Source organism: Megalops cyprinoides, chromosome 2 (assembly GCF_013368585.1).
Source record: "Megalops cyprinoides isolate fMegCyp1 chromosome 2, fMegCyp1.pri, whole genome shotgun sequence".
Taxonomy (NCBI): domain Eukaryota; kingdom Metazoa; phylum Chordata; class Actinopteri; order Elopiformes; family Megalopidae; genus Megalops; species Megalops cyprinoides.
In genome coordinates this window covers 27,814,562-27,832,220 of record NC_050584.1, presented here as the reverse complement: position 1 = coordinate 27,832,220, position 17,659 = coordinate 27,814,562, and the positions used below count along the sequence as shown (strand labels likewise).

The window sequence follows — 17,659 nt, the reverse complement described above, 5'->3', positions numbered from 1 at the left end:
CAGTAAAGTTCTTTTTTTTCTTCTGCTCTCTCTTTGACAACAAGGCGTTAAAGGCTGTCGAGGGGAGCGTGATTCACGTCTCCTTTGAAGCTGTATCGACGCGCGTGATTCTTAGCCGTGTACTCATTAATAAAAACATCCCAGTAAACATGGCTTTTTAATTATGCATCAGCTCATGGAAACAATGAATTATGCAGCCATTGTTTAAAATAACCGCAGAAAACGAGCGTAATTTTTTTCTGTCGCACGGCTACTTGTACACACGTCATCTATTTCCTTTCAAAGACTCTCCCCAGAGTTCTGTTCAGCATTCTGTATATGTTATTTTGCAGTCTTTGCATGTACTGCAGGGAGATGACTTACGTAAATGGGGGAAAACTTAACTGATCATTCAAGTACCCATCGTGCTCCTTACTGTGGGGGCTTCTACTGTTGGCTATCAGGACTAAATTAGAATAAAGTAGAGTTCCAACTTAATTAGTATCTCACCCTTTGTCCATGGTGCACCCCACAGCACTTACAATAAGCCTTTGAAAAAATGGGATGTGGAAATTTCAAATAAGATGGTTTTAAAAAGATGGACGATGAGAAAGTCTATGTTATTCATCTCCATCTACAGTACATGTTCCCCTCGCCAAACCTTGCCTGTGACGGTTCACTCATGACAGCCTTGGTTGCCATGCTGTGTTTCTATGTCAGAATGGCTTAACGTGTGATATAATGTGTGCTTTTGTGGTGCTTCTGTGAACTGGTCCTGAAGGTTCTGTATGGGTTCCCCATGCTGGTTATATGGAAACTGGCCATCATGTCAATGACACAGAAAGGAGGAAGACACCAGTGGCTGTACATCAATATGACTTTGTTTTACTCTTGGGTTATTTGCCTGTTGGGTTAGGGTCGGGGAAGGGGTTTATGCTCTTGGCCGTGTGAGACTGAAGGGTTGTGTATTTGTGTGGTTCTTAATGACCGTCTGTTTCTTTTGGGGAAGCTAGACCCCCCTGTTTGTGGCTGAAAGCCTGGATCTACAGGTGTACAGAGAGCTGTAAAACTGTCTGGATTGATGGAAAGCATTCCCTACCTCCTAGTCAGTGCATAATGTGTGTTACTTGTGCTGAAGAAGGCAAAAAAACTGAACCTGCAACTTACAATGTTGTTGTTGTGTTTTGATAATGTTGTGTCAATATCATCGCGATCCTATAACGTCCCACAAATTTGCTCAGGGGTTTGGATTGAAATCCAGATTTTTAGGGAATTGAGCGCAGCTCTCACCTGTACTTCAAGAACTCTCTCCCGTGTCTTTCTTTGAAACTCTCTCTCCCTGCCTACAGCTATCTCTCTCCCTGGGCTCCTAGCGGTCTCTTTGATCCCATAGCTCTCTCTCCTATCTTTCTCTCTCTCTCTGTCTCTCTCTCTCTCCCTCTCTCTCTCTCTCTCTCTCTCAACCCTCGCTGCCCGCAGAGCCACAGAACATCTGTGAGTGATGTAACAGTGGCCCCGCCCACTCTCCATTCCCCGGGGCAGGCTGTCTCTCTCCCTCTCCAGGTGTGCGTGCGCGTGCCGGCTCCCATCACATTTCCTGCGCTGCTGCACGTGTCGTCTGCAGACATCTGCTATAGTAACGAGGTGGTGGCCAGGGCACTGTCTACACCAGCTGCCAACGGGGCTACGGCAGGGTCACCGCTCTTAGGGGCGACTGGGACCAGTCTGGTGTGGTTCCCTGGACATGGGGGGGGATAAATTTGGGGCATAAATTTGATATTATGGTGTGGATATCCGAGCAAACACATGCAGACACACACACACACACACACACACACACACACACACGCACGCACACTCACACACACATACACACATGCAGATGTGCGCACACACACACACACACATGAGCATGCACACACACACACACACCCACACACATCCGGTCTTCTGAGATCACATTTCCACATTTCCCATAAGCGCCTGTGGTGTGCTCCTGTGCCTGTTGCCGGGGAGACAGGATGTTGTTGCTGGATGCCGCGTTTGTCGCTGCTTTTGTTTTGTTGCTTTGTTGTTTTGTTTTATCTCCCACCCCGCCCCTGCTCCATCCTGTACCTCTACCCCTTTCCCCTCATCCCCATTAAGGAGGAGGCACTGCACTGCAACTCTTCCCTGTCCTCATCCCTCAACAGGACAGGGTGCAGCACTGCACCTCTCGCCCCTATCTCCAAACGAGAGGAGGTGTAGTACCACACCTCAACCCCTTCACATCCAAAAAGGAAGGGGGGTAACACTCTACCTCCCTACCCCCACATCCTCAGCCAGGACAAGGCGCTGTGCCACTCCTCTCCCCTCGACACACTTGGGGCCTTATTTGCTCATCCCAAACCTGCTTATCAAACGGAGCGTCTTGGAGCAGAGGCGAGCGCAGGAAAGTAGGTCACAGTGCTAATGTGTAAAACACTGGCTGACAGTGAGGTAGCGAGCATGGAGATGAATAGGCTGCATTTAAGCCTGCATTTCGATCGGGGGCCCCAGAAAATCCACACTGCACGGACCTGAGCTGAGCTTCCCTCTCTCTCCCTTTCTCTCTATCTCTCTCTCTCTCTCTCTCTCTCTCTTCCTTCTCTCTCTCTTTCTCTCTTCCCTCTCTCCCTGTCTCTCCCTCTCTCTCATTTCGTTATTTTCCTCTCTCCCCCCTCTCTTTCCCTTTCTCCCTTTTTCTCTCTCTGGCTCTTTGGGAGAGGGTGGAAAGATATTCGTAGACAAGGGTGCAAGACCTGTTTGGATATACAGTGGAGGTTAGAAAAGATTTGGGGTGATGGGGGTGGGGCAGGGTTAACAGGTGCCAGTCATGACTAGGATCCATAGCCTCATTGTTGTCATTATTACTACAGCTACAATGACTCTGTGGATATACTCAAGGTTTGAGCAGTGTTTTTTTTGGGGGGAGCAGCCCAGAGCCTAAATGCAATCTGTATATTCCCAAACAAAGGGCCTCAGTACCATGCAACAGTATGCATCTACGCTGCAGCTCCGTTCTGCTCAACATGAACCAAAAGGCAGTGGAATTGCAGTCATTAGCGCTACTGTGCTCGAGTAAGGTGCTCTCATTGATTGCTCTTTGCCACGCCTCCCTCGTTTTTAAGCCACAACACTAGTTATCGTTGTTTGCTGTTGTTGGTGCCGGTGGCATTGCCGTGATCACGTTGACTTTTCATGCATCCTCTTTGTAGGGGTTTCTCAGGGGATTATTACATTACATTACATTATTGTCATTTAGCAGACGCTCCTACCCTGAGCGGTACAGTTTTTACATGTTATCCCTTTGTACAGCTACATGTTTTCTGAGGCAACTGCGGGTCACGTTCATTGCCCAAGGGTAAAGCACCAGTGCCCCAGTGGGTATTCAAACCAGCAACCTTTATAACCGTTATGAGTCCTGCCACTTACCACTATGCTACACTGCTGTCCAGGAGGATCTCCTAGATTATCTGGGAATCATGTGGGTGTTCCATATGAGGATCCGGGGTTGAATGCCTTTGAGCATCAGAGCTGGGCTTCTGACTCGATTGAAGTTTCCCACAAGAACCTGGGAAACAGGGGAGGCTGAGACAGGCCTTTTGACATTTTTATCACCCCCGCCTCCTTCTTTTCTGGATGCAATTATGCACTGCCCTGGGTGCTGCCATGTGCTGGACAGTGCATCAGTCACCTGCACTGCAATCAGAACGGGAAATGTTTTATTTTCCGTGTGAATGTCCCACATGACTTATATGGGCCAGTGGATGTAAGTTGTGTTGCCTGGGGGGGGGGGCTTTCTGTGATACCATCAGAGACCAGCGGGAAATATGCAAACCTACACAGTGTACGTTCATGCAGGAAATTAAAATTTCAGGGTGTGTTTCTACCCCCCATCCACCCCTCCAGTACCAAAATGAACAGAAAAGTTAGGAAAACAGCACGCCTAAAGGAAAAATGCAAAACATTCACAGGGTTCTGGGCAGGGGGAGCCTGTGGAGGTAGCATGTTTCTGAGAGGCCTTGTTGCCTGGTGGAGATTAGGGGAAGCCCAGTCCAACCAAACCACATGCTCTGGGACAGATGTGCAATGTAACAGCCAGAGAACTCAGACCCTTGAACTAGAAATATAACCTCTGTCACTCAAATAATCTCTATCACCCAGGTTACATTCATCACCCAAATAACCTCCATCACCCAAATAACCTCCATCACCCAAGAGACCTCTATCATCAAAGTAACCCCCATCACGCAAGTAACCTCCATCACCCAAATAACCATCATCTAAGTAACCTCTATCACCCAAGTAACCTCCATCAAACAAGTAACCATCACCCAAGATAGCCACACTTACAAAACATGCATATTAACAATACCATGCATATAAATATATGCATTGCGATAATCCATATGGTGAGAAACCAGACAGTTGAGGTGTAAAGGATTTAACAGCTTTCATTTACATGGAATGTTAAACCATACTCATTGTGCAGCTGTCTTAATGTTGGCTGGCTAACTTAATTTTTACTGAAGGTTTCACTTTGGCTGACACTTAAAAATAGCATTGATTACACCCTGGCAAAATGTTCACACTCACTGTTGTGAATACCCAATGGTCACATTCCCATAATGCTTTTCTTGCTTTGACTCCAGTGTTGTAGCCATGTTGAGAGAATGTGTGTTATCATCATCTGCCAGGATTTTTTTTTCTGCCTCACAGATTAACCCCAAAGGAGCTAGGGAGTTGTCATAGCGAGGTAAACTGGAGATGCTCTGATATGGTCGCCAAGAAAACACCCACAGGGACATTGTGTATTTTTTTCACTCCCTTGTGACCAGGGGATCTATCCACCAAAGCCATATGACACTGATCATGCCGGGTGCTCCAAGACTGCAGTGAAACGGATATACCCAGCTAACGTACTGAGACAATGACGTGCTTACATTGGAAATCTGAGCCAAGCCCAGGCCAGCTAGACTGTGCATGTGTATGTGTGTGTGTGTGTAAGGAGGTGGGAGGCTGTTGTATATCATTGGATGGTGTAGGCATAACTGGGAATCAACCTTGTCCAGGTGGAGGAGCTAAGCAGGATGAAAGAATCCTGTCGCGGATCTCAGGTTACACCTGGCGCACCTGCCAATACTCTAGAGCATTGCTACAATGTTGCTGTTAACAGCTAACTGCAAAAGAGACCAAATAGGCTGTTGCCATGCTACTGAAACATGATGAAAATGTTTTACATTAGTTGGGTTGTATCATCTTCTGGCCATTGAACCAGGCTTTCCTGTGTGCCCACACCATGCTCCAGAGTGCTTCTGGGACTTTGGGACACGTCATCCTGGTGCCTTCTCTAGAATGACACGCCCTTACCTGAAAAGAGTCATATCCCTGGTGAATCCCTTGGGTGTGTAAAACGCTCTATCACCAGGGGATCAGGAGGGCACAGAAGTTTGAGTGAGAGTTCACCAGGTGTATGGCGCAGCAACCATTCACTCCTGACAGATCAGGTCAGGTCCTCTGATGGACTGCAGGTCGCTCCAAGGAGATGCCCAGTGACACAAAGCTTTTCTCCTCCCCCAGGACCTCTTTACCCTCCACCAAGGACAGAGCGGCCCTGACAGCCACGTTCCTCATTACATATTACATTACATTATTGTCATTTAGTAGACGGTCTTATCCAGAGCGACTTACATAGGTTACAGTTTTTACATCCTATCTATTTATATAGCTGGATATTTACTGAGGCAATTCTTGGGTTAAGTAATTTGCCCAAGGGTTCAGCAGCAGAGCCCCAGCTTTCAGTTACAAGCCCTACTCCTTACCACTATGCCACACCTCCCACCCGCTGGAGAGCACAAAAGACAGCCAGACCCTGCCGTCTGCACTACACAGGGTATGTGCAGCTGCCTGCACACAGACAGCAGCTGACCCCTTTTGTGGCAGCCTCATCTGGGGGACAATTCACTCACGGATTCACTCAGGGTGACTTCAGTAAGAGACACATTTCTGCAGGGGATCGGCAGGCTTTTTTAAGGGGGGGGGGGGTAAAGAGCACCCAGGCTGCCAGCCCCGTGTGTGTCTCTGCCTGTCATCTCACATGCCTGCCCATCACTCCTGATGAATGCACGCAGGGTGTCAGTCAAAATGTGCATCAGATGGTCGCACGAGTGTCTCTGTGAAGTGACCACATCTGGTGCTTGACTGTATCAGAACCAATTTTTTTTGGAATTCACTTCTTTCCAAGTTTATTTAAATAGCCTCAGCTGTCAATTTGCTTCATTTCTTACTTCCTTTCGATTTTATTTTTTTTTTTTTGTACACTTTCCAAGGGAAAAGTTCTGGCGTGTTTTTTCTATGCTCGGTGGTGTGTCTGTTCAGACGTGTGCGTGTGCGCAAAATGTGTCCTTGAGGGCTATTTTTAGCCTGCACGTGGCGTTTGATGGGCAGGATGTGTCCAATGCCGATAAGGTTGAGAGGCCGTTTGCCGCAAGGCCTCCGTAGCCACTCGTTCGCCGCCGCGGGGCTGATCGCTATCTGCTCGCCCATGGGGCCATTGCAGGAATAGAAGATGAGCTGCCTTTCGAATGTGGCACACAACATTCAAGGAGGGGCAGGGATATCTACAATAGTTCACTGTGTGCCCACACGATGGACATTTCCCTATCAAAGTATAAGCGGACAGTTCTCAGACCTGCACATTGAATAGATGCAAGGCTGAAAAAAAAAATAAAACAACAAATTAACAATATAAACCAAACAACAGTTTAGTGCCAGGAGTAATTTAATTTAAGCTGAAAGTCCAGGAGTATGGAGTGATACCTTGTTTCCTGTAACCAACATTCAACTATAATCTTCTATCTAATAAATAAAAACTGACTCCATTACTCCCTTCTTCTCCTGCTGTGTCCATCTTAGTCCCATGCTTAATGTTCACTTTTAAAGGAATTTGTGTTTGTGAGAGGTACTATTTATATACTATATATGTACTATTTACATACTACTGTAGAAGCCTATATTTACGTGCGTCTGGATATGTAAGTTAGGCTAAGAGTGATGGACAGCACTTGTGATGTCATAAGAGAAAATGGAACAGTTGCACATCGCAGGGGTTCTGTGGATTGCCGGTGAAATGTATTGTCTTCCGCCGGCATTAGTTTTCAGTTTGGGTAACTGCAAGCTCATCTGCTTCTGTGCGTGGATATTCTGCAACTTGCAGAAGGTTGTCTGTGTCAGCGTTTTGATGCATTTGACTCCACGTCTGGTTAAACACAGTACTTAATATCCTGCATCTCTCAAAGGATCCTCTTCGAGCACCATTGCTGTAAGTGTGCGGTTTAAATACAGCGTCGGCACTTTCTCTGTTCATTACACACACACAGTCCACAAAATACACACATGCGCTCCACAAAATACCCAAACCAAGTCCACAAAATACCCACACTAGGATCACAAAATACCCTCACCCAGTCCAGAAAACACTCTCACCCAGTCCAAAAAATATACACCCCCAGTCCACAAATCACCCCCACCAGGTCCACAAAATACCCACACATCCATAAAACACACAGTGTTGCAGGTTCCCTGACCTCAGACATTCACAGGTAAAGATTGCAGGGAAGCGACATGGAAGATTGTTTGAGGAGACCAGAACCTGGTTAAAAAGGCACAGTTTAGAAATCAATTTGTTAGAGCCCAAAATGCTTTTTAGCCTTTTCCTCTTATTTACAGACCAGTTAAAAACTGAGCTGGGAGAGTCAGAGGGTTTGGGTTACAGGCAGCGCAGCGCTGGCTTCTCTACAATGCTCAGGCTGTTCTGTGGCTAAGGGCCACTCCTTCACACCCAGAACATGATTTTATCTGGCGTTAGCAGAGAATAAGCAGAGAACTCAAAAAAAACAAAAAAACAAAACAAAACTGAATACTCAGCGCTCTTTCTCTCTCCTTCACCCTTTCACTCTCTCACTCAGACGTTACCACGCGGAAACAAGGGAACTTTCTCCCGAAGAGAAAGGCCACGTAACCCCACGCATATGTTTTTTGTTACTCTACCCAAGTTCATTTATGATTAAGAATAATAATCGGCAGACTTGCGGAGTTTGTTTTAAGGGTGGGCGATGAGCGTGAGCTGTCTGAATGTCCACTGGAGGCTGCTGCCCTGTGGGGCCAATAAGCATCTCCGCCGCTCCCCTCCCACTCTCCTGCGCCCACCGCAAGGTCATGCCTCTAATCTAAACATACCTTCACTGGCGAATAATGAGGGAACCTGAGGAGGACTCTGGGCACCGAGGTCTCGTGCAGCCAGACCAGTGTCCAGAAACGGGGGGAGGGGGGGGGGGGGGATTCTGGGAGAGAACAATGAATGCATTTATAACCCTGGGAGAAAAAGAGAGAAAGAGACAGACAGGCAGAGACAGTGAGGGAGAGAGAGAAAGAGAGAGATAGAGAGACAGACAGACAGAAAGAGAGAGAGAGAGAGAGTTGAGGAGAGCTGGAGAAGGAACTAGGGCATCACATCACCCTAAAATAAATGAAGCATTGTGGCAATTCTTTTTCTTCTTCTTCTAAATGCTGTTATTGTAATTGGCTTAACTGTTTATTTCCCTCCTGTTACCAGTTGCATTGTTTGCATCATCTATGCTCTGGTAATACTTTACAGTGTGTTTGTCAGGGCAGAGAAGCTGATGTGAGTTTGAATCAGACTGAGGGCGACAGTGAGAAAGAGACAAAGAGTGGGTGAGAAAGAGTGAGTGAGTGTGTGAGAATGAGAGAAGGAACGAGTGAGTGAACGAATGGGTGAGTGAGTGAGGCAGTGTGAGAGAGATGGAGAGAGAGGGGAAAAAAGAGATAACAGAGAGAGGGAGAGAGAGAGAAGCTGACTGAATCTCACTGTCTCGCTGTGCTGCCACAGCACACAGCAGCCACTATGCCAGGCGCTGTTAAACCATGACCCGATTTTTTGGGGGGGGTGTCCATCCGGCCGTGACTCTGTGGCACAGGAGGCTGTGGCTCCATTGTTACTGTGAATCAGGGATGGAGAACGGGCAGAGAGTGGTGTCATGTTTATCTATTTACTTTCTGAGAACCACATTTTCTCTCTCACTTACTGTCACCTCTCACAGACTTTTATTGAACAGCATGTGGGGAAAAAAGGAGAAAAAGGAACTAAACATAAAGAAGAAGCTTTATAACAAAAGTAAGCATATAAAAAACACTCCACATATATTTCCCTTTTGGTCTCCAGAGGGCAGAGTATTGAACCAGGCCCTGGCTTTTGTGCTGTTCCTGAAATATCCCTACCTATAAGAATACTGAAAATATGAGCTGATGACCCTACGGCGTATGTGTATGTGTGGGCTAACATGACCATTAGGAGTGATTATAACGACTGAAAGCTGTCTCCTGGTTTCCACTGAATACACAGGGCAGACATTCAGTGAAACAAGAGCCGGCAGCTCTCCTGGCAGTTTAGTCCTGTGTAAGATGCTGTAAATGTGGGGTGGCAGTGTAGCATAGTGGTTAAAGAGCAGGACTCGTAACCGAAAGGTTGCCGGTTCAATCCCCGCTGGGATACTGCTGCTGTACCCTTGGGCAAGGTACCCACAGTTGCCTCAGTAAATATCCATCTGTATAAATGGATAACGTTGTAAAGAATTGTAACCTATGTAAGTCGCTTTGGATAAAAGCGTCTGCCAAATGAATAAATGTAAAATGTAAATGTAAATATGGGAGGGTGTGGCTTCATGAGCCTCATACATGGGCAGAGCTGTCAAATGGCCAGAGCACAGGCTTTTGATTGGCTCTGTCAAGTCAGTGACTGACAGCTCATTGCAGCACATCCATTCGGGGAAGTCAAGATCGGTGCTCTGTCGGCCCGGCTGAGGTTCATCAATCTGGCCACCACTTGTCCACACCATTGCAGGCCAATCTCTGTACCATACTGCAGGTCCACATAGGTAGCACTGATCTGAGACCTGCTTGGAACAGAGGCCTTACTGTGCTAGCTGCAGCCTCTCTGGAGTTTTTTTCACTCTTTGATTCTATCCAACTATCTCCTCCTGCCACTTCTCCCTGACCCCCTCATTCTCTTGCTCTCTCTATCTCTCTCTCACCCTCCCTCTCTGTCTCTCTCTTTCTATATCTTTCTCTGTCTCTGTAACTCTATCTCTCCTTCTTTCTCTTTCGCTCTGTCCCTCCCTCCCTCCACCTAGCATCATATCTGGAATCAGGTATCTGGAAAGTGTCACCCCGGGCTTGTCCATCTCATAATTTGCGTAATTATATGGAACTATGACAGGATCTTCCTCCAGGCAAGGTTGTTTTGGAGGAGGGAGGTGTCCCTCAAGGGCTAGTGGGTGAGAGATCCACATGTATAAGGGCAAAGAAGCCAAGCGTGGAGCGAGGGTGGGGGGTGTGTGGGGGGCCACCCTGTGTGCATTAATTTTCAGAGTGCCTTTTGTAAAATTCCTGTCAAGCAGTAGTTGCGACTCAGGTGTGTAACCATCAGCCGGCACCATTGGGAAAACGATGTGTAAACGTCAGGAAGAGGTTCTCATGCATGTCGCAGGATGAAGCATGTTCAGGTCCTGTGCAGAACGGTAGCATGTTGGCCTCTCTGTGTGTGGAGACGCAACGCGGGCCTCGGAGGGTTGGTGGGAATGAAAGGAGTTTGGATTGCCTGTCACCCATGTGGTGCTTAGTGCCTCTAGCTGCAGCACAAGGAGCTATTACTGAGCCTTGCTTGTTTTTGGTAGCAGAGTTACATAGTGAAAGAGCCTGTGTAACTCTGGTTTATCTGTAATACCCTCCCCTCCCCCACTCTATACAGTAGCTGTTTTGTTTTCTATTGACTCTCCACCAAATATCTAATTAACACACACCAAAAAATGTCTGTGTGTGTGTGTGTGTCTGTGTGTGTGTGTGTGTGTGTGTGTGTGTGTGTGTGTGTGTGTGTGTGTGTGTGTGTGTGTGTGTGTGTGTATGTGTGTGCGTGTATATTGAATTATGTGCACACGTCTCTGTGACAGCGTGAGCTTGTTTATGTGTCTGACTGTCTGACTGCATGTGCATGCAAGGGCCCGATCTGAGCGCGTGGGCGTGTTGCATAACTGGACTGACCTCAAATCAGCCCCCGTCCCGCAGCTCTGAGGCCAGGCCATCTGAGGAGAGCCCTGGTGTGGTGGTGCCAGGGAGGTGGCGCTGGATCTGGGTCAGTGGAGAGCTCCACTGTCAGCAAGACTCGGCTGCTCCTTCTCACCTCCCCGTCAGGGAGGGGGGTGGATTGGAGTGGGCTTTGCTAATGCCTCATTTGCATAGCAACATGCCTTAATATCTGCAATGTCACAAATGATTCCTGGACTCTCTTTCTTGCTTCCTCTCTCTCACTCTTTATCTCTCTCTTTCTCACTCTCTGTCTCTTTTTCTCTCGCTGTCTCTTTCTCTCTCTTTCTCACTCTCTCTTTCTCTCTCTCTCTCTCTCGCTCGCTCGCTCTCTGTTTCACCTCCAATTGATACCACTTTTTTCAGGATGTGCTCTCAGGCCCGCATCTCCTGCTGTGTCAGGTGCATTCTATCGGCCGTGCTTTTGTGGCCATGCCGTACGAGGAAGTGCAGCTCATGAATGCTCTTTGATGCAGCGATGTCCACTCCTGGTGTTCGACACTGTCGACCACGTTTTTGCAGTCTGTATTCCCAGATCTGAACAGGCGCACTTCAATGGCTATGAATTTTTTGGCCTTTTTAGATGTCTACAGATGTCTTTAGATGTAAAATGCCACGGCTAGCCTCATTTCCGTGGGCTAGCCCAGAGGGAGGGGAGAGAGTGAGCGAGCAAGTGCAGTGCTTTCTTCTTCTTTCTTCATCTTCTTCTTCTTCTTCTTCTACTTCACTTTTGTTGTTACTATTTATTCATTGACTTTTTTGTTCTGCTATGAATATGTTTTGTGCCTACGTGCCAGTATAGCTATGCAGGAGTGTCGCAGTTTTTGATTTGTTATCATTAAAATCATAACTGAAAATGTAAATCATGTAGGTTTGTTGTTCATCAGTAGTTTTCATTATCATTATTGCCTGTTAGTTATGTGATTTATGTATAATGACTTGGCAATTATTGATTGCCATGCCAGTTAAATCAAACTCAACTGAATTTAGTGAGTGAGAGAGTAAAAGAGAAAGAATGAATGAGTGACTGACTGACTGACTGACTGACTGAGAGTTTGAGTGAATGAGTGAGTGAGTGAGTGAGTGAGTGAATGGGAGCAAGTGAGTGAGAGTGAGTGAGTGAGAGACAGATTGAGCGAGAGAGTGAGTGAATGATTAAGTGAGTGAGTGAGCGAGAGGGAGTGAGTGAGTGAGTGAGTGATTGAGGGACATGGCCGTTTCCCGCAGTCACAGCCAAACAGAATGTGAGACGAGCCGTTTAATGAAATCATCTTGTAGAGAGCATTTTTGGCACCGAAACCCCTGACCATGTGACTGGTTGGAGTGGCTCCAGTGCCTTCGCCATGTCAGCCGGTCTGTCGGTCCTGTGACACTGCCAGATCTGATAGCAGAAGAAAAGCAGGCGGGAGATGAAAGGAGGGCCCAGCAACACAAGCGTATCGTCTCAGGGAGAGATAGAGGGAGAGAAAGAGAGGGAGGGAGAGGGAAAGAGAAACAGAGGCACAGCAAGAGAGAGAGAGAGAGAGAGAGAGAGAATGAGACAGACAGAGAGAAAATGAGAGATGGAAACGGAGAAATTGCAGGGAGAAAGGGAGAGACAGAGGGAGGGGGAGGAAAAGGGTGAGAGAAATAGACACAGACAGAGAGAGAGACAGAAAGGGAGAGATGAAAACAGAGAGAGAGAGACTGCAGACAGGACACTGAGGTGGAGGGGTGGAGACCGAAAGAGCAGGGGACAGACAATACAGGGGGGAGAGAGGAAGAGGGAGAGGGGGACGGACAGACTCGAAGAGGAGGGAGGGAGAGGCAGAGAGAGGGAGGGAGAGAAGGACAGATGCAAAGAGATGTAGAACGCTGGTGATGTGGCTATGTGACTCCTTGCCCGCTTTCTGTGGTCAGGGCACTGTCACGCCGGCCTCCGGTCGGGGGGGGGAGGCGGTGAGCGGGGAGCGGGCGGCCAGTGATCCTCCGCCGCTGGTCTTTTTTTAGCTTTCAAAGGATCACCCAGCGTAAAACCGAGAGCTTTAGCCGGATAATTACAGGCTGAAGGGGCTCGGGCTGAATCTCCGGCCAGGGTTTCCACGGTCTCGGAGCGCGGGGGGGCAGTGGGGGGGGGGTGATGCTCTGGCTTGCCGACTGAGGCGCAGGACTCCTCTGCGCTCAAGCGCTTTCCCCATTGCCGGTGTGGTTTTCTGGATTAATGACCGCTCTTGTAGGGATCAGCCGCGGATTATAAACATCCACACAGACTCGTTGCCCCCCCCCCCACCCCCTACTCCGCCCGGCCCTCAACCACAAGCTCCGTTAGCCAGGCCAGGGCAGCACTAGCAGGATAATGTGCTGGTGGTGCATATAGCTCTTTCACTGTAACCAGCCGGGTTGCGTGTTTTACTGGTAATGTAAATTCCACTTGCATCAAAGGGGTTCTAACTTCTACTTGTTGTGTAAAAGGTTTTCCATTAATACTAGCAGGGTTTTAAATTCTGCTTTACATTATTGGCATTTAGCAGATGCCAATATTGTATAGTAGCGGTGCCCCAGCAGGTAATTGGACCCCCAGCCATTCTGGTACGAGTCCTGCTCCTTACCATTATGCTACACTGCCGCCCCTATGTGTTGCCTAAGAAGTCTTCCACTGACATCGGTAGGATTGTTAATTTGACTTGTTCTCATTGATACCAGCAGGGTTGTCTGTGTTTTCTCAGACTGTTAAATGGTTCTCCATTGGTTCCAGCAGCACTCTTGGTTTGTTATTTTTGTATGCACTAGTTCTGTTGGCTCAAGCAGAGTATAAGTTCTTGTTTTTTTGTTGCTGTTTCTTACAGTGGAAGCGTGCACAGGTCATAGCAAAGGCTTCTACTGGCTCAAACAAAAGCCTCACTGTTGCCAGTGTAACTACCACAGATAGAGCAGCCGAGGTGGGTATGCTGCAGTCACTGGGTACACGCATGTCTTATTCCCCTGTCTCTGTCGGTGTGTGTTGCTGCAGGAAACGACCTCTTCCTGGTGGCAGTGCACGAGCTGGGCCACGCCCTGGGGCTTGAGCACTCCAACGACCCTACAGCCATCATGGCGCCCTTCTACCAGTACATGGACACTGAGAACTTCAAGCTGCCTTACGACGACCTGCAGGGGATCCAGAAGATCTATGGTACGGCACCGCCCACCAGAACTCTGGGATAGTGGAGCAGAAGTGGTGGCAGGGTTTTGGTGGTCAGGGTAGGGAGGGGTGTTTGGGGAATGGGCAGGGTGTTGATGGTCGGGGTGGGGGGTATTTGGGCCACCCCCTCCCTGTGGGCTCACAAGCTCCTCTGTCTCATGGTCATGCCCCATCAAACCAGCCTGACAAAAACACAGCCACGTCCTCCAAGCTCTGTTGTGGTAATGGTTAGTTTTCTCCTCACAAATTCAGGGGCATTCTCACAAACACACACGCACACACACATGTGGCAGAGCTGAAGTGAGTAGCTCGTGTGAGCCCTGCGTAAAGCCTGTGGGATAGCGGGTAGCAGGTAGCCGAGTGGTTGCAGCGGTTACGTTACTCCCTGAGACCTGGTTAACTAGCATTGTTGCCAACAGGCTAGGGGCAACTTCCCTTTAGCTCAACTGGCAACAACGCTGGCCATAAGGGGTTGGCAGTGAGAACCCAGGTTTGAAACTCGCTCGCTTGCTCACTCATGTAACATCTAGTTAAATACACAACGCAGTCTACACACACACACACACACATCCTTTCATTTGTCTGTTCTATTTTTTCTTTTTTACCCATTGAGCTTTTGCAAGCAAAACTGAAGTGCTTGTTTGTGTTTAGATCTGCAAACAGGGCTAAACACTCCCTGCTTCACTTCAGCTTTTTGTTGTATTTTATTGTCTGTGTTTTTTAATGCTTTTTATGTTGTCCAGCTCTCGTCTCCATGAGATCAAAGACTTAAATTCATTCAAAGGACTGAAGGTGGAGGGGGTTATTGTGCAAAAACAGAGCTCATGATTTTCAAACATGCATGCACGCACACACACACACACACACACACACAAACACAAATCCATTCACCATGCCTTTTGTGACTGAGAGTGCTGGTAGGGGAAGGGGTGGAGGAATGATCGAGGTGACCCACCCGATGAGCAGGAGGGCGTCAGCAGGTAGAGGGCAGCAGCAACCTCGGGGAGATTTTGCTTTCTGTTTGTCTCCGTTGCCACGGGAGACCAGAATGAAACCAAACAGCTTAAGTGGCGCTCAGGACCATGACGTGTGTGTGTATGTGTGTGTGTGTGTGTGTGTGAAATAGAGGGAGTGAGTGTTTTCCTCTGTCATCTCACTAAAGCCCCCCTACCTTGCACACATGCAAACACACCTCTAATCCACCTTTTGTTTCAGCAGATTTCATTTGGCCGGTGAAGGAGATCCCAACATTTTTTTCACGGCCGCTCAGTTTTGGGCGGTTTGGGGCAGAACAGCAGCGCTTCTGAAATGTAATCTCCCGCACCGGTCCTCGTAGTGCGCCTGAGCGAGATTACTTCCGTCCTCATTCTCTCTCTCATTCATCTGTTTGTTCATCAACCTGCATCCCGTGATTAGATTACATCACTGTACCGTACCGGCACCCTACCCTGCTGGCCTGCTCCGTGATTGGCTGGGGTCCCATCCCGGCGTTGGTCTTGTGAAGTGCGGAGTTTTCAGATACATACAGTACCAGTCAAAAGTTTGAACACACCTGATTAAGATAATGGGAAACGTGCATTCAAAGACATTTTGATCTAAAGACTTATGTTTAAAGGCTTGAAATTTGTATAAAATTGTACTTGAATATTTGAAGTTGATGCCTATGTATGAAATTTCTTCCAATTTTAAGCTCAATGTGTAATTTTTAAACATTTTTTTTAGATTTGAAGAATCTAAAATATAAGATTTTGTTTTGATTTGTTTATAACACTTTTTGATCACTATAAAATTCCATTTGTGTTATTTCATAGTTAGACGCATGATGTAATTGATATGGCAATGATAATAACAGTTCTGTGTGCATTGTTATTACTAGCCAAAATGAATATTACATTTGCAGAGTAATTATCCCCTTCTTCGGAGGGGATGGTGAAGCACAAGGATTATTCTGACTATAATGCAATGGTGAATAGGTCTGCCTTCAGCTCACAGTGACAGAGGTGCCTGGTAATGCTTAGACTGGCTCTTGGAGTCAGGTGATGATTTGTGGGGATTTTTTTAATCTGTTTTGCATATTTTATCAGGGAAAAGATGTGAGTCAGTGTTGAATCCATGTGGAACAGCAGCCCTGAGGCTAAAGTTTTTAGGATCTCTTTTTTTAATTCTACATATTGTTGTATTTGATTGTCAGTTTGCTTTTTTTCCAAATGTACTGGACAATCCCAAAATATGTTGTAATGTTTAGTTAGGGCTAGGTTTAGGATAGGAGGTTAGGGTTCGGACTTGGATTAGGACTTGGGTTGAGGTTAAGGTTAGCATGAGGTTACAGAAGTTACTGGTTCAGACTTGGATTAGGGCTAGGATTGGGGTTAGGATTAGGGTTAGGTTTAGGGGTTGATGTTAGGGTTAGGGTTAGATCTAGGGTTACGGGTTGAAGTTTGGTCTGGCCCTGGGGATAGAGATAAGGATTGAGGTTAGAGTTATGGCATGGGTTAAGCACTGAGGTTTGGGTTAGCCCCAGGGACAGGGGTAGGGTTTGAGGTTAGGGTTATGGCATGAGTTAAGCATTAAGGTTAGGTTTAGCTCTGGGGATAAGAATAGGGATGTGATACAAGTGGGCACGGCACACTGTGGATGTCATCATACTTTTGGGGACAGGTGGCTGTCACTAATGGATGTCCCAAAGACAGGGAGTTCCTGGTGTTCCATGCCCTGTTTGGTGCTCTCCTTATCGCCTGGGCACGATGTGTCCTACAGAGTCTGGATCTCTGACCTTCCTCTGACCCCCGCAGCGGGAAAAACCCTGTCGTCCGCTCCACTGTTGAGAGCATGCCACCACCATGTAACCACTGTGGTTGCTTGGCGCAAATGATGGCGGCACCGTCCATAAACACTGCAACAGCCATGCAGCGTGTAGCTGCATGTTATATGTTGTGTTATGTAGAGATTTAGATTTTTTCCTTTCCTTTTTCTCTCCAGGCCCCCCGGACAAGATCCCTCAGCCCACCCAGCCCCTGCCCACGGCCCCGCCCCCCCGCTCTCCCCCATCGGACCCCCGCAAGCACGACCGGCAGACCCGACCACCCAGGCTGCCCACGGGAGACAAACCCTCATACCCCAGCGGCAAGCCGGACATCTGTGACGGCGGATTCAACACCCTGGCCATACTGCGAAGGGAGATGTTTGTGTTTAAGGTAGGAGTGGGGGGGGTGTGGGGTGGTTTGATGGTCAGGGGGTGGTGATAGGGGGGAGGTGTGGGGTGATGGAGGGGTGAGGGTGTGGTGTGGCTACTAAGGTGATGAGATGGGATGGTTGGGTGGTGGGAGGGTAGAGGTGGTGTTG

The 17,659-nt window shown here is 47.8% G+C and overlaps 1 protein-coding gene across 2 annotated transcripts in view; it reads left to right on the top strand.

Moving 5' to 3' along the window:
* Positions 1-17,659, top strand: part of LOC118772725 (matrix metalloproteinase-16-like) — a 63,641-nt gene that overhangs the window by 26,241 nt on the left and 19,741 nt on the right. For both annotated transcript variants that reach the window (XM_036521291.1, XM_036521290.1), the window contains 2 exons: positions 14,147-14,308; positions 17,297-17,511. In XM_036521291.1, coding sequence (XP_036377184.1) covers positions 14,147-14,308; positions 17,297-17,511 — 377 coding nt within the window. The remainder of the gene's footprint in view (positions 1-14,146; positions 14,309-17,296; positions 17,512-17,659) is intronic.